Here is a 21,350-nt window from a genome sequence, read left to right on the forward strand (position 1 = left end):
AATTTACTATCTCATGTTTGTTAATTCATTACTCGTATCGCTAATAATGAATTAAAACTAACTCCATATTCTAGTTATCATGACATGATTGTATATAAATCAATTATTGTGGGGTCTATTTTTAATAAAAAGTTAATTTATTTACAGTTTTGCCCAATTGATAAGACAAACATTTTCTTTGATGCGAATTAAACTAATTTGTTGAGACTTGAGAGTGAGTCAAATGTGTATTTCTTCTTTCATCATTGAAAAAAAATGACAAAGTGCTTAAAGAGTCAAAGATCCAAGAAACGTTAAACTCCCGCCCATTTAAATCCCCAAATAAATTCAAATTCAAATTCAAACCCATCACAAACTGAAAAACCAAACGTCTCAAAAAAAATCAAAATTCAGGAGCCTTTTCTCCATTTTCTCTCTCCTCCTCAACTCAACAATGGCTCCCACCTTCATCTTCCCCCCAAATCTCCACTCCCTCGAACAAGAAAACGACCACAATCATCTCTCCGTTCAAAACCCTACCAACATCACTTCACTCCGTTCTTCCGATCTCGAAGAATTTGTCAAAGGTAATTTCAAAACCCCCAATTTCAAAAACCCTAATTTCACATTTCACTCATGAATTAAATTCCCCTCAATTTTGCTGTTTCAGGTGTTTCGTTTGATCTATCAGATAAGGAGTTGTTCTGTGTTGAAGATCAAGATGTTTTTGATCGAGTTTATTCTTTGGTGAAGGGTTTTTCTGCTCTTACTCCGCCGTGTAAGCTCAATGTTGTTGAAAGTCTTCGGGCGAATTTTGCTGTTCTTCTTCCGAATATCGATTCGTTATCTCGAGTGTCGCATTCTCCTCAGAATGATGATGATGACGAAGATGGTGGTGGTGGTGGGGAGGATGGTTCTGTGGTTCATGAACGAATCGCTTCGCATCGAAATGCTTTCAAAATCTATACATTCTTCCTTGTTCAAATTGTTCTTGCCGAGGAATCGAGTAGTGCTTCTAGTAATACAACCAAAGTAAGCCTTTTTATTCAGAATTTAGCTGTCTTTATTTGCCTCAGTTAGCCTAATGTATGGATTTTGGTTAGTTTAGGGATGCTAAATTTAATTATTTATACAGTGTTTTTCCGTAGATTGACCCTTTTGATTGTTTCATATGGTGTAAATAGTGGTTGCTTGGTACTAAATAGTTTGAAATCAAGTTTATTGAGTATAATTCCCCCTATTTCATATTGTCTGACTATTCAGTTAATTATATTTTTCAATTGCAAAGTATCTACGAAGTATTATTTTACATTTTAAAGAACTAATGCACTATATTCTAATCGCTTGACATGAGCCACAATGATTGAGAGTAGTACTAGGATGAGTGACCTTCTGGGAAGTCCTCATGTTGATTCATGTAGCCGACTTCATTTATGGGATTAAGGCGTTTAAGCAGATATATAATATAAAAAACTTATGCACTATAATTTGGTCACTTTAAATACTAATGCAAAAACTAACTCTTTCATGGAAACTTGTTTATAATCTTAAAGATGGTTATTATAATATGATGGGATTAGATTGTTTGTTCTTGCTGACTTTTCCTGTATATTGAAGGTGGGAAAAAAAGCTTAGAAGAACAAGCTTAATGGAATAGTTCATTAAATGCATAACAAGATAGTAACTATGATATGATATGCAAAATGTTTGGATAGGTTGCCTACCCTTATGTGAGAGATAAAGAGAATAGGAATTAAATGCAACAGAAAAAGGAGAACGATAGGGTAACCCTCAATGGGAGGAACTTCACTTTGAAATGATGGGAGCCTGAGAATAGTCTCCATTGGATTTACTTCATCATAAGTAAATTGAGTTATTAGAGCACTCATAAGTCATAACTATTATGGTGAGTGGTCGACAATGTGTAGGAGATGGGCCAAAAGCAATTTTCCGATCCACAAGAATTAGCTATCCTTTGCGTCTGTGTTTGTTTGATTTCTTATATTAAAGTCAGAAATATATGCTTCTCAACTGTTAAAGATATATATTTTTTGTGTGGTTTTAGACAGCAGCTAGCAACCGGAAGAAATTGCCAATTAATGCATGGAAGTGGGAAGGACAACGAGGGCGGATACTAACTTTAATTGCCAATTCACTTGAGATTAACCTATCGATGCTCTTTGGATCCTCAGATCCTGATGAGAATTACCTTTCGTTCATTGCAAAGTAAGTTGCTGCTGAAACTTTTGTTGAACTTGGTATTATCTTTATCATTTCTAATTAAAAGATGACATTGTTCAAATTTTTAGGAATGCATTTCTCTTGTTTGAGAATCCTCTACTGCTGAAGGATTTTGACGCTAAAGATGCTTTGTGTCGCATTATAGGGAGCTGTGCTACTAAGTACCACTACTTGGCACAAATATCTGCCTCTATTATTCATTTGCTACATAAGTATGATTTTGTTGTCACTGCAATGGCTGATGCTGTGGCAGGGGCTGAAAAGAAGTATGTTGATGGAAGCTTGGCTACCTCTATAATTAGAGAAATTGGTAGGGCAAACCCAAAGAGTTTTGCCAAGGATACTGCTGGTGCAGAAAATATTGGGCGCTATCTTGTTGAGCAATCCGAGAGATTGCCAAAGTTGGTGTCAACAAATATTGGCATTTTAGTCCCTCATTTTGGTGGAGAATCTTATAAAATCAGGAATGCACTTGTAGGAGTGCTTGGAAAGTTGGTTTCTAAAGCTTTTAAAGACGACGAAGGTGAGGTGAGCTCAAAGTCAGTCCGGTTACGAACTAAGCAGGCTATGCTTGAAATTTTGCTAGAGCGATGTCGTGATGTTTCAGCCTATACTAGAAGCAGGGTGCTTCAAGTTTGGTCTGAACTGTGTGAAGAACATTCTGTTTCAATTGGTCTATGGAATGAGGTGGCCACAGTGGCTGCTGGGAGATTGGAAGACAAAAGTGCTATTGTCAGAAAATCTGCTTTAAATTTACTCATTGTAATGCTGCAGCATAATCCATTTGGGCCTCAACTTCGCATATCATCGTTTGAAGCAACACTGAACAAATACAAGAGTAAGTTAAGTGCTCTTCAGCCAGAGGCGAATGAAAAAACTGATACTGACGGAGCGGCATCTGATAAAGATGACAGTAATGGGGATGGTGATATTGATAATGTTAACGCTGAACCCAGATCTGATGAGCTGCCGAGTAGTGTAACAGATAGCTATTTGTCCCAAGTTGAAGAACAGACTGTTCTGAAAGACAATTCTGTTCCTGATGTTGGAAATGTGGAGCAGACCAGGGCTCTGGTTGCTTCTCTTGAGGCTGGCCTGAGTTTTTCGAAGTGTCTATCTGCTACAATGCCAACCCTTGTTCAACTAATGGCTTCATCCTCTGCCACAGATGTGGAGAACACTATACTCTTGCTCATGAGATGTAGACAGTTTCAGATTGATGGATCAGAAGCCTGCCTTCGCAAGATGTTGCCTCTGGTACTGATTTGTCCTCAACTGCTGCACATCCTATACGATTATGATTTACTCTCACGGGGTTATCTGTCTCATAATATACTAAGCATCTTTGCTCCTGCTTTTTTTTCCTATAGGTTTTTTCTCAGGACAAAGCCATATGTGAGGCTGTAGAGAATGCTTTCATCACCATATATATTACAAAGAACTCACTGGAAACTGCTAAGAATCTTCTAAATCTTGCGATAGATTCAAATATTGGAGATCTTGCGGCTCTGGAGTCCATAATTGGTGCTTTAGTGTTTAAAGGGGATATATCTTCTGGAACGGTAAATAATTTTTTTGTCTTCAAACTTTTATTTCTATATACTAATGATTCCTTTTAAGCTTACTGGATGGTCATGTGATTACAATTATTGTTGTAGAGAAAATCTATTGAGGTCTATTTTGAGCACATAATATGATGACTTAAAAGCTTGATGCCTCCTTTAATATATGGCATGTAAATATGACAACATGATGGCAAGGTCCATCCTTGGTTCTGCGAAAAGTTACTTTACCTCTCTCACCCTCTATCTCTGTCTGGTTCAAAATTCATTCTAGCACGCTATAAAATGTTTGCCAATAATGTTTTGATTTAGTATTATTCTCCTGGTTTGCGACTAGATCTGGTGAAATCTCTGATCCTCTGTTTTCTGTTTCCTAAATGGAATTATACTTCAAAAAAAACTGTTTTTTTTTCCCCAGATTTCTGCTTTGTGGGACTTCTTTTGCTTTAATTTACCAAGAACTACTGCAGAGCAGTGTCGTGGTGCCTTAACTGTTCTCTGTATGGCTGCAAAATCATCAAGCGAAATTCTAGGTTCTCACTTACAGGACATTGTTGATATTGGATTTGGCCGATGGGCAAAGGTGGATCCCTTGCTTGCAAGAACTGCTTGTAATACTCTTCAAAGATTATCTGATGAAGACAGGAAAAAGCTTCTGGCAAGTAATGGGGGTCGTATCTTTGGTACATTAGAGAGTCTAGTAACTGGTTCTTGGCTTCCAGAAAATATCTGGTACAGCGCTGCTGATAAAGCAATAGGTGCAATATATACACTTCATCCAGCTCCAGATATTATTGCTGCCAGGCTGGTGAAAAAATCTCAGACTTTTGTGTTCAATTTTGGTGATTCTGGTCTTTTGCAGCATAGTACGGAGAATGAAAATGGAACTGTTAATGGCCCCATCACTGTTCAAGCTGGAAAACTCAGTAGATTTTTGTTTGTTATAAGCCATGTTGCCATGCATCAGTTAATGTTTATAGAATCTTGTGTTAGAAAGATTCAGAAACAGAAGGCAAAGAAGGAGAGGGAGAATGTTGATGGTAGCGGTTTAACATCTGATGCTTCCAAGGTGACTTGGCTAGTTTTGCTTTTATAATAACACTTAAAACTCATTTCTTTATGTCAAGCTGATGACATCTTGAATGTTCTTTGAAATGAATATGTTTGCAAATTATTGAATGTTCTGCTGGCAATTTACAGGAGGGTGGTATAAATGCTGAATTAGGTGTTGCAGCCTCTGATGATGCAATACTTGACTCACTAGCTGACAAGGCAGAGAGAGAAATTGTATCTGGTGGTTCAAATGAAAAGAACTTGCTTGGATACTGTGCACTTTTTCTGTCAAAGCTCTGCAGAAACTTAAGTTTGATGCAGAAGGCAAGTTCTTTATTTTTGTGGTCTATTCTCAGAGCTAAAAATCTTCAAGTAAAAATAAAATAATACTACGTACCTCAAATAGCAAAGAATTCTGAACAAAATTGTTTTGTTTAGACCTAGAAGATGTCGCTCTTCACTTTTTGTTCTTTGGCTCTTCTTGGAATTAATATACTGATGATTTGAAGTAGGAAAATTAAGTTAAGCCTTTTATGATCTTCATAATCATATATGTTTTGGTTTTCTGTTCTTTCTAGAATCCGGAGTTGCAAGCAGCTGCTATGCTTGCTCTGTGTCGTTTTATGATCGTTGATGCAGCTTTTTGGTGAGAATATTCCCTTCTCATTTCTCTTGGTGTAATTTATGACCGTGTTGACAATTGTAAGTGTATTTTAATTTCAATGAAATCCAGTGAAGCAAATCTCAGGTTACTGTTCACAGTTGTGGATAGTACATCATCAGAAACTGTTCGATCAAATTGCACCATAGCTCTTGGAGATCTGGCTGTCCGTTTTCCTAATTTACTTGAACCTTGGACTGAGCACATGTATGCCAGGTTGCGTGATCAGTCAGTTTCTGTCAGGAAAAATGCTGTTTTGGTGCTATCACATCTTATCTTGAACGAGATGATGAAGGTATGGGTGCGCAACTACTTGACTTACTTTTATATATCAAATTGATTCTGATAATGGCCAGTGTGTAATTAGGTCAAGGGCTATATATATGAAATGGCTGTGAGATTGGAGGATGAAGATGAAAGAATTGCAAATCTGGCCAAACTCTTCTTTACTGAGTTAGCAAAGAAAGGTACATACAAGTGATAACATGTGCACTAGGAAAAACTAATGAAATTGCTCAAATGTAGGTAATTTAATATTTTATTTCATGATCTGAACATAGCCTGAAAGAGTTTTTTTTTTCTTTTTTTTTTTTTTCAATCCTCAGGGTCAAATCCAATATATAATCTACTTCCTGATATACTTGGCAAGCTTTCCCAACAGAATCTAAAGACAGAATCATTCTGTAACATTATGCAATTCTTGATTGCTTCCATTAAAAAGGTAAAAGATAGCTCGTATTGAATCTTACACATTAATCGTTTCTCTGAATCATATTTATATTCTTCCTTGAATTCTCTAGGATAAACAAATGGAAGGCTTAATCGAGAAGCTTTGCAACCGCTTTAATGGGGTTACAGGTATGGCGTGAATACTGTTGGCTCATTCTGGTATCTTTATTTTACATATAGTCTTATATCAAATTTGCAGATTGCATCGTTGCACTGTCATTTCGTCAGTTGTTAATAATTAGAGCTTTGAGAGAGAGTTGAAAAGTTCTTCTATAGATGTTTTTGGTGAAGCTTTAATGTTGTAGTTCTGTGCTTCTTACTAAATTGGAAAACTTCCTTGATTATTTACTAAATTTGAATAAGTGCTTTTCAATTAAGCACTTTCCAAGTAATCCTATCAGTGTTTGTTTCCTTTACTAAATTTGCATCGTTTGGGTAAACATTTTTTTTTTTTTTTTTGATAGATGGTAGTCACTTGGAATGCCTTGCGTATTGCCTTTCTCAGTTGAACTTTACTGATAAGGGAATGAAAAAGCTTATAGAGTCCTTTAAGACATATGAACATGCATTATCTGAAGATTCTGTTATGGGCCATTTCAGAAGCATAATTAACAAGGTAATATCATTGCTGAACCTTTATTTTCTGTGTATCTAAGTTTACTAATGTCATGGTAACATTTTATTGTATAAACCAGGGGAAGAAATTTGCAAAACCAGAATTGAAATCATCTATTGACGAGTTTGAAGAAAAGCTCAACAAGTTTCATTTAGAGAAGAAGGAGCAGGAGGTCACAGCACGAAATGCAAAAGCCCACAAAGACAGGATTGACAACATTGAAAGCTTTGCAGTTGCTAGTAAGGCCAAACAAGAAAATGAAGATGCTTCTGAAACCGAAGGTAGATATTTCCGTGTATACTCCATGCTTTTCTGTTTGTGCCTGTTGAAATCTGCTGTAATGCTGCTCATTATGTTCAACATGAGACGTATTTGGCTATGTTTATGTCGATATGAACATAAGCTTCCCTGTAGAATAAAATTGCCGTTGCCAACAACGTAAGAGATGAATGTGATGCAACATTGTGCTTATGTGGTTATAACTAATAAGCAATGGTTTCATGCCGTACTTATGTTCAGAACCATATGGTTCAGCAAATCTGTAACCATCTTAGATTCTTAGGTGTACCTTTCTTTTGTTCCCATCATGTATATTGGAATGCATGCTTTATTCTTTTCTGAGGAGCAAAGATCACAGGGATATTGGACTTGGGTTTGTTGTGTTATAACTGTAACCTCTCTCTCTCTCTCTCTTTTTTTTTTTTTTTTTTTTTTTTTTTTTTGAACAATATGTGGGGGATGATGATAGTGGAAGGAGGGTGATAAATCCATTAATCCATTTTTGGATACCAAAAAAGGATTAGAAGGAATGGGGATGGGTAGGTTCCATTTCGTATCTCCTCCTAGTAAAACAATATCTTTCTAATGTGGTAATGTTCAAAAGTTATGAAAAATTCCTTTCCCCCTCCCCCTCCCATTCCCTTTGCTTTATGTTTTTTAACCATTACAACTAAAGACTGTGTAAAAGGACACTGTATAAATTGATGGCCAATTATCTATCTGTATCAATTATTATGTTTGGTGTCAACTCAATGGTCTTGGATGCCAACAAGGGTGGGTGTTAGGAGGCCAAAGATGGATGCAACCTTACCCTTGATAAGTTGATTTGCTAATTCTCAGTTCATCATTCTGTATTATTTTTTTATTGTTATTATCTTTTTTTTTTTTTTTTTTTTTCCATATATGTGTGTGTGTGTGTATATATATATATATATATATATATATATATATATATATATATATATATATATATAGTATGATGATGAAATGAATTTTTTCTTAATTCTAAGGGCCTGTTTGAGTTAGGCATAATGAGTTAAGGGAATTATTGGAGACTATATAACAAAAATGGAGATGGGTGGAGGGTGACGGTTGATGGATTAGGTAGTGATTTTGTAAGGTGGAGGGATGGATGGAGGAATTACTTTTTTTTTTATTGACGGTAATAGTTCCTCACACCCTCTAAGATAAATTGCCTTTAAAATGAGGGTATAATCTCCCTTCCATCCCTCTTTAAACCATGACTGCCTCAGTCCATGATTTCCATCTACGGATCTGACAGCCCCTGAACCCTATATTAAAATGCCTAGCAATAACATGACACTTTGCTCAAATGCCATCTTACTGGGGACAAATAATAGTGTTTTCAAGGAATTTGAGGAATGTCCTTGACTATAGAATGCTAAAGTAAGTTAGAAACTGCAAAACTTAAGGTTGGTCTTCTTGATGGTGGGAGTTTTTAATTTTTTATAGTCTGTTGACGTTTGTGATTTGTACATGCACAACTTCCCCCCTCTCCTCTGGAAAGTCAAATAAAGGTAATTATCACTAGTAATTTGCCTGACTTTTATCCGCAGTAGAAAATGACTAACTTGTCTGTTGAATTTATCAGCATCTTAACGAGTCACAGGGGAGTGACCTTGATCTATGTTTGTATTACTATCTTGCATGCTTTTACTGCTTTATCCATTTCCCTACTTGGTGTTTCTCTCTAACAATTCTTTTTTACTTGTAGATGGAACAAACAATGAGGTCATTGATCCTTCTACAGGACCCTGTTCTAATGATGTTACAACAAACACTGATGGACTAGAAGAAGCTTGTTCCACTGCTGCCAGTGAAGCAACAGAAACAAAGGCTTCTGCAGGACCACTTTTGAATGATATTGTAACACCAGATGCTAATGGACTAGAAGAAGATTGTTCCACTATTACCAGTGAAGCAACAGAGGCGGAGGATAGTGGTGAAGAAGTACTGTCTCCAATAGTTAATCAAAGAGGTATATCTCTATAGGAATATAGGATTGAATATTATATCCTTTCTGGCAGCAACAGTTTTCTCTAGACTGCCCGTCACAGTGTGTGTTTCATACAAGTATAACAGTTTTGTTATGTTCAGATGTGTCAAATTCTAGAGTTCGTAAATCAAAGTCAAAAGATCAGAAGGTTTTAAGCAGCGAATCAGTTAGGACTAGGAGGAGCACAAGATCTAAGCAAAGGTAACATTTTCATCTTAATGCAGATTTATGTTTCTTTTGCCTTGCTCTTGGACAGTTGGATGCTGTTTTAAGTATAGTGATTGAGAAGAATTTTCTGTTCCTCTTCTAGTATCTGCTATCACTTTATATTTCTTTCTGTTTGTCTTAATATTGCTAATCAAATTTGTAAAATACCATTTATGAGTTTATGACTTGAGAACCTGAAGAAACACATCCAATTGCCTGTTTTTTCTAATCTTAAAATGAACTTTTAAACTATGTTGCTGCAGGTGAGGAAGCAGATGATTTACTGTCTAACTTGCTGACGACTAATTGGAAACCTTGTTTGGCTAATAGAAGGAAGAAGCCCTGCTTAGATATGTCTATCTGCTGCTGTTGGCTTGTTTTTTTTTTTGTTGTAAATAGTTCACTTAGCAAGTAAGTTGTAACAATCTAAGATGATTGAGGTTGGAGATCTCCTCCACTAGTCCATTATTCAATACAAGGGGTGGAATAGGGGACTAAAATGTAACGGGGGAAATAATTTTTTTGTATTATGTATATGTACATTGAAATGTAATCCAATTATCAATACTACTTGGGTAAATTCTCATATTTGGAACATGTTCATATGGGGTGTTTTTGTGTCACATAACCTTTTGTTGAAGATATAAATTAAATTATGATGCACCTGTAATGTTTGAAATTTAATTTTATAACATATTTTTTTTTAAAAAAAAAAAAGAAAAAGTACCCTATCTCATGATAGACCATAATAAAGAAAGGAAAAAGAAAAGAAAAATACATAAAATACACTCTCCCTTTTGTATAGTTTACCATCATACCATGTGTGATGAATACCTAGGGCCAAAATTCATCAAGATATGTCAAGTACTATATATGACATGTAATGTGAGTTAAACAAATTTATATTTAATTGAGTAATTATAAACTTAAATTCACATTTAATACATAACTTAGGGCCTGTTCATATTTACTAAATTGAGCTGAACTGAACTGAAATTAAGTAAATGTGAACAGGCCCTAAAGAGAATGTTCACTACTTGCCTACTATTATAAGTCGATCACTCATACATGGGTATGAAGCAGGTACGTGAATGTGGAGACAAATATTCATTACACATTCTGACATTCATACCCACCTAGACACCTATTATCCATTAGAGTCATATTCATATACGAATATGAAACAGGTGTGGTGTGAAAATTTGTGAAATTATTCCCATTTACCATCTCTAATTTTGAGTTTTCAAGGAAATTTGGTGCAATTAAACAAACACCGTCTTTATTTAAGAAAGATAAGACATTAAACATTGTTTTCTTGAAAACAATATTGAAATTATTAAAATGCCTTTTAAATACTATATTACTTCCATAATATTCGATAATCATAAATTTGTCATTACAAAAACTACATTAATACTAATTACGTGAGATGTAATTATGATGAATGTTGTACTAAAATGTTGACTAGGATAACCAAAAAGTACAATATCAAGTTGTTCTTTGATGTCATTAATCTCATTATTTAGTTTTAGTTGAGTTCACCAAATTAGTTGATAACTAATGAATGACATAGTAGAGAGAAAGATAATGGAGGGTACATTGTGTTGTTTGGCTACAAGTGTCCCATTGAGTTGCTTGCTTCATCTATGATTGCATAAGCATAGGCGGTTGCTTGTTGAGTTGTTATTAATTCAATGGCAATTTTGGCCTTTCATTTCACCCAAATTCTTAAAAAAGGATTATGAAGCATATTAATATTCTCCTTAGCTTTGTTTAAATAGTGGAATGATACCCATTTATTTTTATTATAGCAACTTCCACACCTCCTTAATTTTCTATGGATTCATTTTAAACAATATTAATTGTGTAGACATACGTAAAAGAGAAAGACTACAACTGAACAATCTCAATACTCCTTCCGTCTCAGAAAAATTGAGACGTTAGACTTCTTTTCACTACTCCGTGTTATGTATTAGCTTTGACTATTTTGTTTACTAACATAGTAAAAACATTTTTTTTTGAAGAAAAATAAAAACGTATTTATCATAAAACATATCGTTAGATTAGATTATTATAAAGTTTCATAATACAAGTATTATTTTAAAAAATAATTTTCTTTAATATTTAATTACATAAAAATAAAGTCAAACTAGTGCATTGACATATATGCAAAGTTGACTGTGTCAATTATTATGGGACAGATGAAGTAATAAGGGCCTGTTCTCATTGACTGAACTCAGCTGAACTTAACTGAACTGAACTCAGCTGAACTGAACTGAACTGAAATGAATATTTTATAAGAGAAGGAAATTAGGAGCTGAACTAAACTGAACTGAACTGAACTGAATTAAGCTGAATTGAACTGAACTGAACTTAGCTGAACTGAACTGAACTGAACTGAATTTCAACGTAAGAGAACAAGCCCTAAATAGAGAAACAAAAAAAAGGAAATTACCAAAATACCACTTATCTTTAGACTGATAAAAATTATTCGATAAATACCCCAATTTAACACACAACTACTTTAAATTCAATCATATTTCAATATAATGTTCATTTGTGGTCCTATATAAATTCTCTCATACAAATATCAAAATCAAAGATGTAAAATCAATATAATATCGTAAGAAAATGATAAATTTACGTCGGTCAATTATTTGTTTTTGTGACTTTTGTCGTTTAAGTGGGTATGATTTATGAATATGATATGTCCTATTGGCATTGCCCTTGCCTTACACGAGTTTGCTCATGTGCTTAAAGGGAAGAACCACTCACTAGAGTCACTACAAAATAGGAGGTCTATTTTCGTAATTTCACATTTTGTTTTGTTTTTCCACCTACTACTAAAAATGTGTTTTTATTGGAATTTATTGAAATTTGGATCTCACTATTTTTAGATATTTGGAATTTATTTTCTTCAATTTCTTGATTTTCAGACAACTTTCCATATATACAGTAGCAGCACACTGCTAGTGAGTGAGTCAAATCTTTTTAGTACATCACCCAATTTCAACTAAAAAGAAAAAAAAAAATCTTGATTAAACCCAGATTTAGCAAAATAATTTTGACTTTAGTTTTGGTTTAAACCCAGATTTTGAAAAATTCTTGAATTTTCTTTAAAACTGTAGAATTAAAAGAAAAAAAAAAAACTCAGGAAAAAATGCAGGGCGGTCAAATGATGCTTGAAGAGCCTGTTCGTCTCTCCTCTGTTCTTACTCCCACTAAATCGGTACTACTTTGAATTTCATCTTTTAATACTCTTGAATTAGTATATAATGTAAATTTATAATTAATTAATTAATTAATTATGTGGTTAATTTGCTGCACTTGAGTTGGGTATTTTTGTTGAGATGTGTAATATCTGCAATCTGTATTATTCCCTCTATTTTCTTGATCTACCCACTTATGGTAGATTCTTTGTTTTTATGAAAGCTTGATAAAAGTAGGTGAATATAATAAAATGATGATGAATTTATAAAAAAGTAAGGGAAAATGTGTAAAAATTGTAAGATGAGAAAAGAGAAAAGTTGTTGATAAGAGAAAAGTTGTAAGCTTTTAACAGTTTTAAGTGTTAGCTTCATTTCATTTGCACCTATAAAGAATAAGATAATTTTATTGTGAGCAAATTATCAGAGTTATAACAATTTTATTGTTTAAAAAAAAAAACATCATTGAAATATAAGTACTAGTAATAATTTTAATTTATTTTGTCCCTTAGTTTGAGTGGAGTAATTTTGGCAATTGAATAATAATGTGTTAGTGAAAGTGACTTTTTACAATTTTAGAATATGTGATTATTTGGGTGAATGGCTGAGGCTGTAATCTCTTCAAATCATTTTTGGTGAATTAATGAACCAAACTTAATATTGCTGAACCTAATTTAGACCTGTAATTTGTTAGAAGTCTTACCACTAGCATAATAATTATGATATTACTCTGTAGTTGCACTCTTGTTGTTTTTGGTGTTAAGAAAATATTGATTTGCACTTCACTTTGACTTTAAGGTCCTTCTCCTGTCAATTTTGTATGATTGATGTATTTTGTATGGAAAGTACTTAATTGGATTATTTATGATGTTGGAACAATGGTGCCTGCTCCATTGATAACTACTGCATTTTTGTTTTAAAGAATAGAATTACGAATTTGTAGGAGAGTTCTCGGATGATAGTCTGGATTTACTTGTTTAAGTTAGGAATAGTGTCTGCTCCATTTTTTACACAATATGTCAAAACATAATCAACTGGTGGGTCTCCATGGAAAAGTTATTGAACTGATCGAAGTCAAAAGCTAGCCTGTATGATTGTCCAGCTGATCATCTGTTTCAACTTTTCCTGATCTCCATTCTCCAGACCCTATTCTCACAGCCTCACAGGGAACGAGGGGCCTGAGGGATTTGGGAGGCCTAAAAGTGGTTAATGATGCTGATCAATGTATATGGTATACTTAAGTAAACCTAGGTGGATAAATACAGTCATTATTACTTTTGTTTCTAATGTTTTTCTTCTGTTAAGTTTCCATCATTCTGTGAGATTGTTGATCGCTTAGCAGGAGGGTAAAACATTGGTGAATATGCTTCTAACAAGATTTTATGCAGTAGTTTATGCTCCATCAATCTGTTATTTTTCTTAATTCTTGTATGCTTGATGCTCTCTCAATTATTCTCATCTCAAGCAGTGAATAGGAATGTATTATCTAATGATCTCCAACAAATTTGTGTGCAGGATTTTTCTCCATCGTTGACAAAAATTATGGTAACTTTAGGACCAAAGTCACGTTCTGTCGAGACTATTGAGGCTTGTCTAAACGCAGGAATGTCAGGTAAAGTTTGATGTGGTATTTCTGTATGCTTCAAACATGTTAGCTGAGCATATTTTTAAAGTTAGTTCTGCTTACCATCTTCTTTTCTATACCTGTAGTTGCACGATTTGACTTCTCTTGCTTTGACTCTGATTACCACCAAGAGACCATTGACAATCTGAGGGCTGGTACTAGAAAAGCTAAAAAGCTGTGTGCTGTAAGTTAATCTTTAATTGTAGTTCATGATACTGGATAGATATACTTGGCTAAGTGATTCTCGTACTGGAATGACACTAAAAAAAATGCCTTATAGGTTATGCTAGATACCGTGGGTCCTGAAATCCTAGTTTCTAATAAAACTGGTAATCCTATTGAGCTGAAAGCTGATAATTTTGTGACGATCACTCCGGATACCACTAAAGAGCCATCATCAGAAGTTTTGCCAATCAACTATGTGGGATTTGCAAAGGTATGACATTTTTCATTTCCTCGGCTGTGCATAAGTTTCCATGAGGCAATTCCCTTTGCTGTAATTAACAATTTAATAGCTACCAGATTCTCCTGTATACTATGTAAGCTTTGCACTCTTTCATAATTGCCTATGTTTTCAATATAGATGTTCTCATCTTCTGTTTCTTTTGGAATATCTTTTCAAGAACAATTTTTCCCCTGAAAGGGTGCTTTATTTATTTATTTATTTTACTATCAAAGATTAATTTAAGAAAATGATGGGGTTATTCCAGTGCCTGCATGAATTTTGTCGACTGGATGCCTTTTGTGTACTAAATGGATTTGAACGAATGTATTAAACCTATCAGGCTATCACAATAGCTGATGCTTCTGTTTCTAAACGACCCCTGAACAATTTTCTCTGATTGCAGGAAGTGAAGAAAGGTGATACTGTTTTTCTTGGGCAATATCTCTTCACGGGAAGTGAAACCTCATCCGTATGGCTAGAGGTGAACACTGCATCCAGGCATTCTTTTGATTCTTTCTCTAATGCATTCCCTGTAATTTTCTTCTGTATCTTTATTATTTTATTAGGTATCAGAGACAAAGGGTGCAGACATCATCTGTCAAATCAAAAATAGTGCAACATTGACAGGATTAAACTTCAACTTGCACATTTCGGGTGTTCAGGCCGATTCATCTACTCTAACGGATATTGATAAACAGGTAATCATCTCTTTTCATGAATGCTTACATTGAGCTCAACTTCATCCCAGTTGCGGAGCTAGCAATATTAATAAGTGGGTTCGTTTGTGGATTCATTTCCACCATTGTTGTCTTTGTTGAGGTACAGAAGCATGATTTTTATTGAAGAAGGGATTTACTCCTAGTAACATTGTTGTATTCTGCCTTTATCTCATCCTCAAACTTATTTACAGGACATATCCTCAAGGATCAATATTTAATGTGCATTTTATGTAAAGTTGAGTGAATTTGCATAAACTTACTGAAAAGTTGAAGGATCAAGCTTGATGCCTATTTTTATTTTCGTCAGAAACTAAATTGGCTGGAATGTCACTCTCTGTGTGTTGCTTTCACTTCATGAGTTCTTGTGGACATTTCTTTTAAAACTATGTTATTTCTATTGCTTTAATTTATTGCGATATTATTGTTATAACAGATTATTTCCACTTGGGGCGCTCACAATAAGGTTGATATTATTTCCTTGCACTATACCCGCCATGCGGATGATGTCCGAGAGGTCAGTTTCTTTTTCAGTTCTCTACTGCTGTGTTTTATTGATTACTCTCCCTGTGTCTCATGTTGTCATCTTTCATAGTGATGGTGAAATTTGAGATGCTGAAGAGTATAAAGAAATTTATTTGAGCAAAAAACGTTTAACTGTTAGAGATCACAAATAAAAGGAGTCTTAAAAACTGAAAAATAGTGATATATAGGAGATGCAGTAAATATAGAAGCCGAGATATGCTCATGTACTTTTTATATTTAAGATCCTATTTAGTAAGGAATAAGGATCTAAGTGTTTTTAGTATTCACCCCCCCCCCCCTTTTATTGCTGATGTAATGTAGAAGCACCTTGTCAACAATACAATGGGTCCTTGTCATCCTTATATTCTTCTGCCTGTCTCTGTTAGGTCAGAGCATTCCTTGCAGCTCATAATCTTCAAGAGACCCAAATATATGCTAAAGTTGAAACAGTAGAGGTGAGCTTCTATGAACTGTATGCAATGACCATTCAGAAGGATCGATAATGTTTTGATCCTGTCTGTGATTAAATATATTAATTTAATCCTTCAGTAGTTTAGCCCTATTTATTTTTCTTATGTGCAATATTTTACAGGGATTGAAGCATTTTGATGAGATCCTGAAAGAATCAGATGGTGTTATCCTTGCTCGGGGAAATTTAGGAGTTGACCTTCCTCCAGAGAAGGTCAGCTTATTTGTTCTCTGTGCTATTAAAAAATTTAATAAGTTCTGGTTTACTTGTGTACCTTTTCCCTGAAACTTGCTTAACTGAGCTAATTAGGACTTATCAAAACTTATTATAACATGCTGTTGTGAATTGAACTTGAGTTAACCTTAAACTTATCTGGACTTTTTATGTAAGGGTGAGCAGAACATGACCTAGTGGTCAAATCTTCCATGAGAACTCTAATTTGTTTGCTTAGCTGGGATAGAGAAAAGGGTAAAATGAATAAACGATCTAAGCTAGTATAGAGAACTTTCATTGTTACATGTGATTCAAAAGAATTGTAAGCTGCACAAATGAGTGCATAATAAGCTTGATCATGCATATATATGTATCAGAATGGTAGAAATAAATTTGATCTTTAGCTTCACTCACTCTAACACAGAAGAATTTAAAAAGATAAAAATAATATTAAAAGGAATTGCCAATTAATTTGGGGAGATCGTCAAGATATTGCAACAATCAAGGTGAGCATCACCAAAACAGCCAAGCCAACTTTTGAGAGGTTGACAATGTCTCAAGCTCCGTCAATTACAACTTCTCTAAATAATCCTCTACTGATCAATTCTTCTCCTTTCATGAAAACCTTCTGCCTTGCACAATACTCAAGGGCCTAATGAGCTACAAAAATGCCACTACTTCCCCTGTAATCTTTCCACCCCTATGCTGGGTGATTACATTCTTCCCTTTATCCTTCATTCTTGAAAATTTTAGCATTAAAGCAGGTCTATTCTGCTCAAAAATATCAAATCTCTTGTTTTTTCTATATACTCTCGCCGTCCTTGTCTACTTGCCCAGTAGTGATTTGCACAAGATTTATGTAACTGAAAAGGTAGAGCGAAAAATATGAGTGGATAAGTGTGGGACCCAACTCAAGAGAGAAAGTTTTCTAAAATGATAATGTGGCAAATAAATTGGGAGACCCCATTAAAATAAATGAAACAAGCAAAAAGGGAAGGAGGGAGCCTTGCGATTCTGTTGTATATAAATTTCCATTCTTTGTTTTTCTTTCTCCTTTGCTTGAAAATCAATCACCTCAGGCATTACTTTCTCCTTTGTTTACCTCTCCTTTTCTTGGAAGCCAAATAAGTTGAATTTAAGTATATCCTGACGGTACATCTTAAGTTTCCTAGAATCCTAGTTGTTTGTCACTTTTGTACAACTGCATATTTTTTGGGGTGGATTTCATACGTTATAGAAAGGATTTGTTCCACAGTTTACTTTGATAAATATTAATTAATGCTTGGGTTTTTTTTCTCTAGGTTTTCTTGTTTCAAAAATCTGCTGCATATAGGTGTAACATGGCTGGGAAGCCTCTTATTATCACCAGAGTAGTGGATAGTATGTTCGGAAATCTGAGACCAACTCGAGCAGAAGCAACAGATGTTGCCAATGCTGTGTTAGATGGTTTGTAAACTCTTCTTGTTTAAAGCTATATCCTGATCATAGTTACTTCAGAAGATTCATTTTTTTGTTTTCTGGGTTTTTTCTACAGGTGCTGATGGCATTTTGTTAGGAGGAGAGACTTTTGGTGGCTTGTATCCAATTGAAGCTATAAAAACTGTTAGGAAAATTTGTTCTGAAGTGAGTTTTCTATCAACTAAAACTGTTAGGTTTCATTGTTTCTGTTTCATGGGTTCATGAAAAGCAGGAACTGAGCTACCCCTCTATGAAAAGCAAGCAAATAATGACTACTAAGTACAACATTTTTACTTAGGCCCTATTCTCTTCACTTTATTTAAATAATATTTAGTAAAAAAAAATTCAGTTCAATAAAAAAAAGTTTTAATCAGTAAAAATCAGTAACTTTAAAGAAGAAAAAAATAATACTATTGTTTATAATCAGTAATAAATAATTTAAGCTAAGCAATAAATAATTAGCAGAAATAAGGTGAAGAGAACGGGGCTTTACTATTGTTTCAGTCCACTGTTATAAAAAGCTGAAAAATGGTGATGGCTATTGACTTGGGATGCTGCTTCGTGTAGGCTGAATATGTATACAACCAAGAATTAAATTTCAAGCGTATTGTCAACTACGCTGGAGAACCTCTATCTCATGCTGAATCTGTTGCTTCTTCAGCGGTACTATCTCTGAACACTCTATTTATTACAAGTCACTTGTGCTGTATGTTAGATGCATATGCTATAGCTATGAATATAATATACTTAATAGTTAATAATGAAGTTTCAACCTTCTCTCCTTGATCAGTAATCTATTGGTCACTTAAGTTTTCTGAATATCTCATGGTAAAAATAACATATTGAGGCTACCCATTATATAGGTACGGGTTGCTATCAAAGTACATGCAGCTATGATTGCTGTGTTCACCTCATCTGGGGCAGCAGCAAGGTGTATTTTCATTTACATGATATTGAAAGTTTTGCAGTTGCTTGCTTTTTTTATTACTATTTTTATATTTTGTTATAAATTTCTGTTGACGATACATTTTTAGCTCAATTTGATGTTGTTTTTTTTTCTTCTTTGAATAGGTTGATTTCTAAATATAGACCATCTATTCCTATCTTTGCAATTGTCACTCCTCTTGTGAAGTCAAATACTATAAAATGGAGTGTCACTGGTTCAATGCAGGTAGCATTTCTTCTCATAGATCATATACACTAGACTACTCTGTATCTTTTTTGTCCTTTTTATCAGGGTTATCATTTTTCAGTTTGCCTCCCGTCTTCCGGATTCCTAAATGTTTATTTTTTATTGTTCAGGCACGACAGTTGCTTGGTGTACGTGGAGTTTTTCCTCTCCTAGCAAGCGCTGAAGCTGTAAGATATTTTCAACTTATCTCTTTCCAAGTAATTGTATAAAATCATTTCCCAAAAGTGAAAAATATAGTATATTTCTGAAAAGGATGTCATCAATACTCTATGTTGGACTCAGATAATCTGTGAAAAATAGAGTGGCAACTGAAGTTAGCTAGATAAGATCGAAGTTTAAAGTTTGATCTCATCACATTCTAATCTTCTTCTAGTTTTTATGCATTAAACTTTGCGGCTTGCTGCTTATTGTGCAGAAGCGTATAAAATAGTGAAAAAATAGGACTAGAATCCAAGGATTTTTTTCTGAATATTCTGATAATTTTGGTCTTTAAATTGCTCAAAAACTTAAATAGTTGCTCATATGTTTTATATGTGTTTCTCATAAGCTATTTGTTATGTTATCTCTAAAAATCTTGACAGTATAACAATTTTGTTAGCATCAGTTTTGTTTTGTTTTTTTTTTACGGAGTATTTTGTCCGACCAAAGTTGATTTATAGACAATTAGACATATTAACTAATTTTTTTCCAATTGGTATATGCGTTATTTTCTCCAGGCCAACATAGGGGTTGTCAATGCAGAGTCAGTGATGAAGCTCGTTTTTCATCACGGCAAAACCATGGGACTATTGAGACCCAAGGACAAAGTGGTTGTCTTTCAGAAGATTGGGGATTCGTCTGTTGTTGAGATTGTCCAGTTTGATGACTAGCTACAACAGCTTATGCCGTGCTGTTCTTAGATTTCAGTTTTCATCTTGTGATTGCTTGGGTTGTTCATTAGACACACTACAACCCAAGCATTTGTATTTAAATTTTAAGGTTGATAGCTTGTGCTTTGACATTCAAGTATAAGAATAATCAAGCTTAGGTTGTTAGGAAAAGAACGCGTTTGTTTAAAATGTAAAGCTACAGCAATTTTCAATGTTTAGCTTATACAAACATATTCGTGTTCTTTCACAATCAATAAAAGGAGTAGGTATCTTTGACTCAATGCACTTGAGATGGCTCAATGACTTCTGTTTACACATTTTCATGCTCGTAAAATTAGAGAGAAATGGATCAAATGCTTGTTAGGACTTAAATCAGTATTGCTGATTTTAGCTGCTGTTTCCTATTTGTTTTGTTTTGATGTATTTTTTAGTTGGTCTAAACAATTGATGATAGGTTAAATAACTCTTAAGCTTATAAACTGGTTATTTAATTACATCTCCAATATACGATAATTAACTTATGCATAACAAAAGAGTTTCGATACTTCCCTCACATGTGGGTGTTCTTGGAGTATATACACTGGATACGCAATTATAATCTTCATTAGGAACATCCAATAGAAGCCGTGGTGTCTTGATATAATCGTCGAGTTATGACATACTAGACAAACTTAGGCTAGGATATCAGGTAAGATTACAATACACTTGTTAGAGAATGAAATTTGCATATCTACACTAAGATCCTAGTTTCCTCCGTCTCTTTATTAATGTCCACTTTCTATCATTTATTACTCACATAATAGAGAGAAAGTGGACATTAATAAAGAAACAGAGGGAGTATTAGTTTCATTGTAACTAAGGCTTGTTCTCTTTACTTTATTTTTGCTGAAAAATAAATTATTTTTACTAAGGTAAAAATATAAAAACAATTATACCGTTGTGCTAAAAACTTCACCATGAGTATTTAGATTCGAAATTTTGGCATGAGCTAACAATTATACATGTGCTTGGGAAAGTTGGAATAAGGAAATCATTCTTATAACACATACATTATCAAAGGAAATCATTCTTATAACACATAGGCCTTGTTTGGCAATTGGTTGTTGGCTGTTGGCTGCTGGCTGTTTAACTTGGCTTGTTTGACTGGCTGTTAGTATTGGCTGTTTGTAGTGGCTGTTTGACTATTTATTGTATGTAAACATGTTTGGTAAAATCAGCTGTTAGATATTGGCTGTAACTATGCAAAACAACTTAAAGGGCATTATTATGTATTCTTATACATTTATTAT

The 21,350-nt window shown here is 34.2% G+C and overlaps 2 protein-coding genes across 2 annotated transcripts; both read left to right on the forward strand.

Annotated features, from left to right (window-relative positions):
- Positions 1-384: 384 nt before the first annotated feature.
- On the forward strand, positions 385-9,342 carry LOC145607982 (condensin-1 complex subunit CAP-D2-like). The gene is made up of 16 exons (XM_081663584.1): positions 385-566; positions 650-1,011; positions 2,045-2,205; positions 2,289-3,477; positions 3,591-3,782; positions 4,201-4,851; positions 4,983-5,159; positions 5,414-5,481; positions 5,569-5,791; positions 5,864-5,963; positions 6,102-6,217; positions 6,297-6,354; positions 6,690-6,841; positions 6,921-7,122; positions 8,856-9,119; positions 9,239-9,342. Exons 1-16 carry the CDS (start codon positions 434-436, stop codon positions 9,340-9,342), a joined length of 4,152 nt encoding a protein of 1,383 aa, XP_081519710.1. The 5' UTR covers positions 385-433.
- Positions 9,343-12,199: 2,857 nt separating this feature from the next.
- Positions 12,200-20,342, forward strand: LOC145607928 (pyruvate kinase 1, cytosolic-like). Its single transcript, XM_081663523.1, has 16 exons — positions 12,200-12,573; positions 14,066-14,162; positions 14,261-14,358; positions 14,455-14,610; positions 15,023-15,100; positions 15,186-15,317; positions 15,772-15,852; positions 16,247-16,315; positions 16,453-16,542; positions 17,844-17,988; positions 18,077-18,165; positions 18,568-18,663; positions 18,864-18,931; positions 19,072-19,171; positions 19,303-19,359; positions 19,909-20,342. The coding sequence occupies exons 1-16, from the start codon at positions 12,505-12,507 to the stop codon at positions 20,059-20,061; spliced, it is 1,578 nt and encodes a 525-aa protein (XP_081519649.1). The 5' UTR covers positions 12,200-12,504; the 3' UTR covers positions 20,062-20,342.
- The last annotated feature ends 1,008 nt before the right edge of the window (positions 20,343-21,350 follow it).

The sequence above is a fragment of the Chenopodium album genome, chromosome 23 (assembly GCF_948465745.1).
Source record: "Chenopodium album chromosome 23, dcCheAlbu1.1, whole genome shotgun sequence".
Taxonomy (NCBI): Eukaryota; Viridiplantae; Streptophyta; class Magnoliopsida; order Caryophyllales; family Amaranthaceae; genus Chenopodium; species Chenopodium album.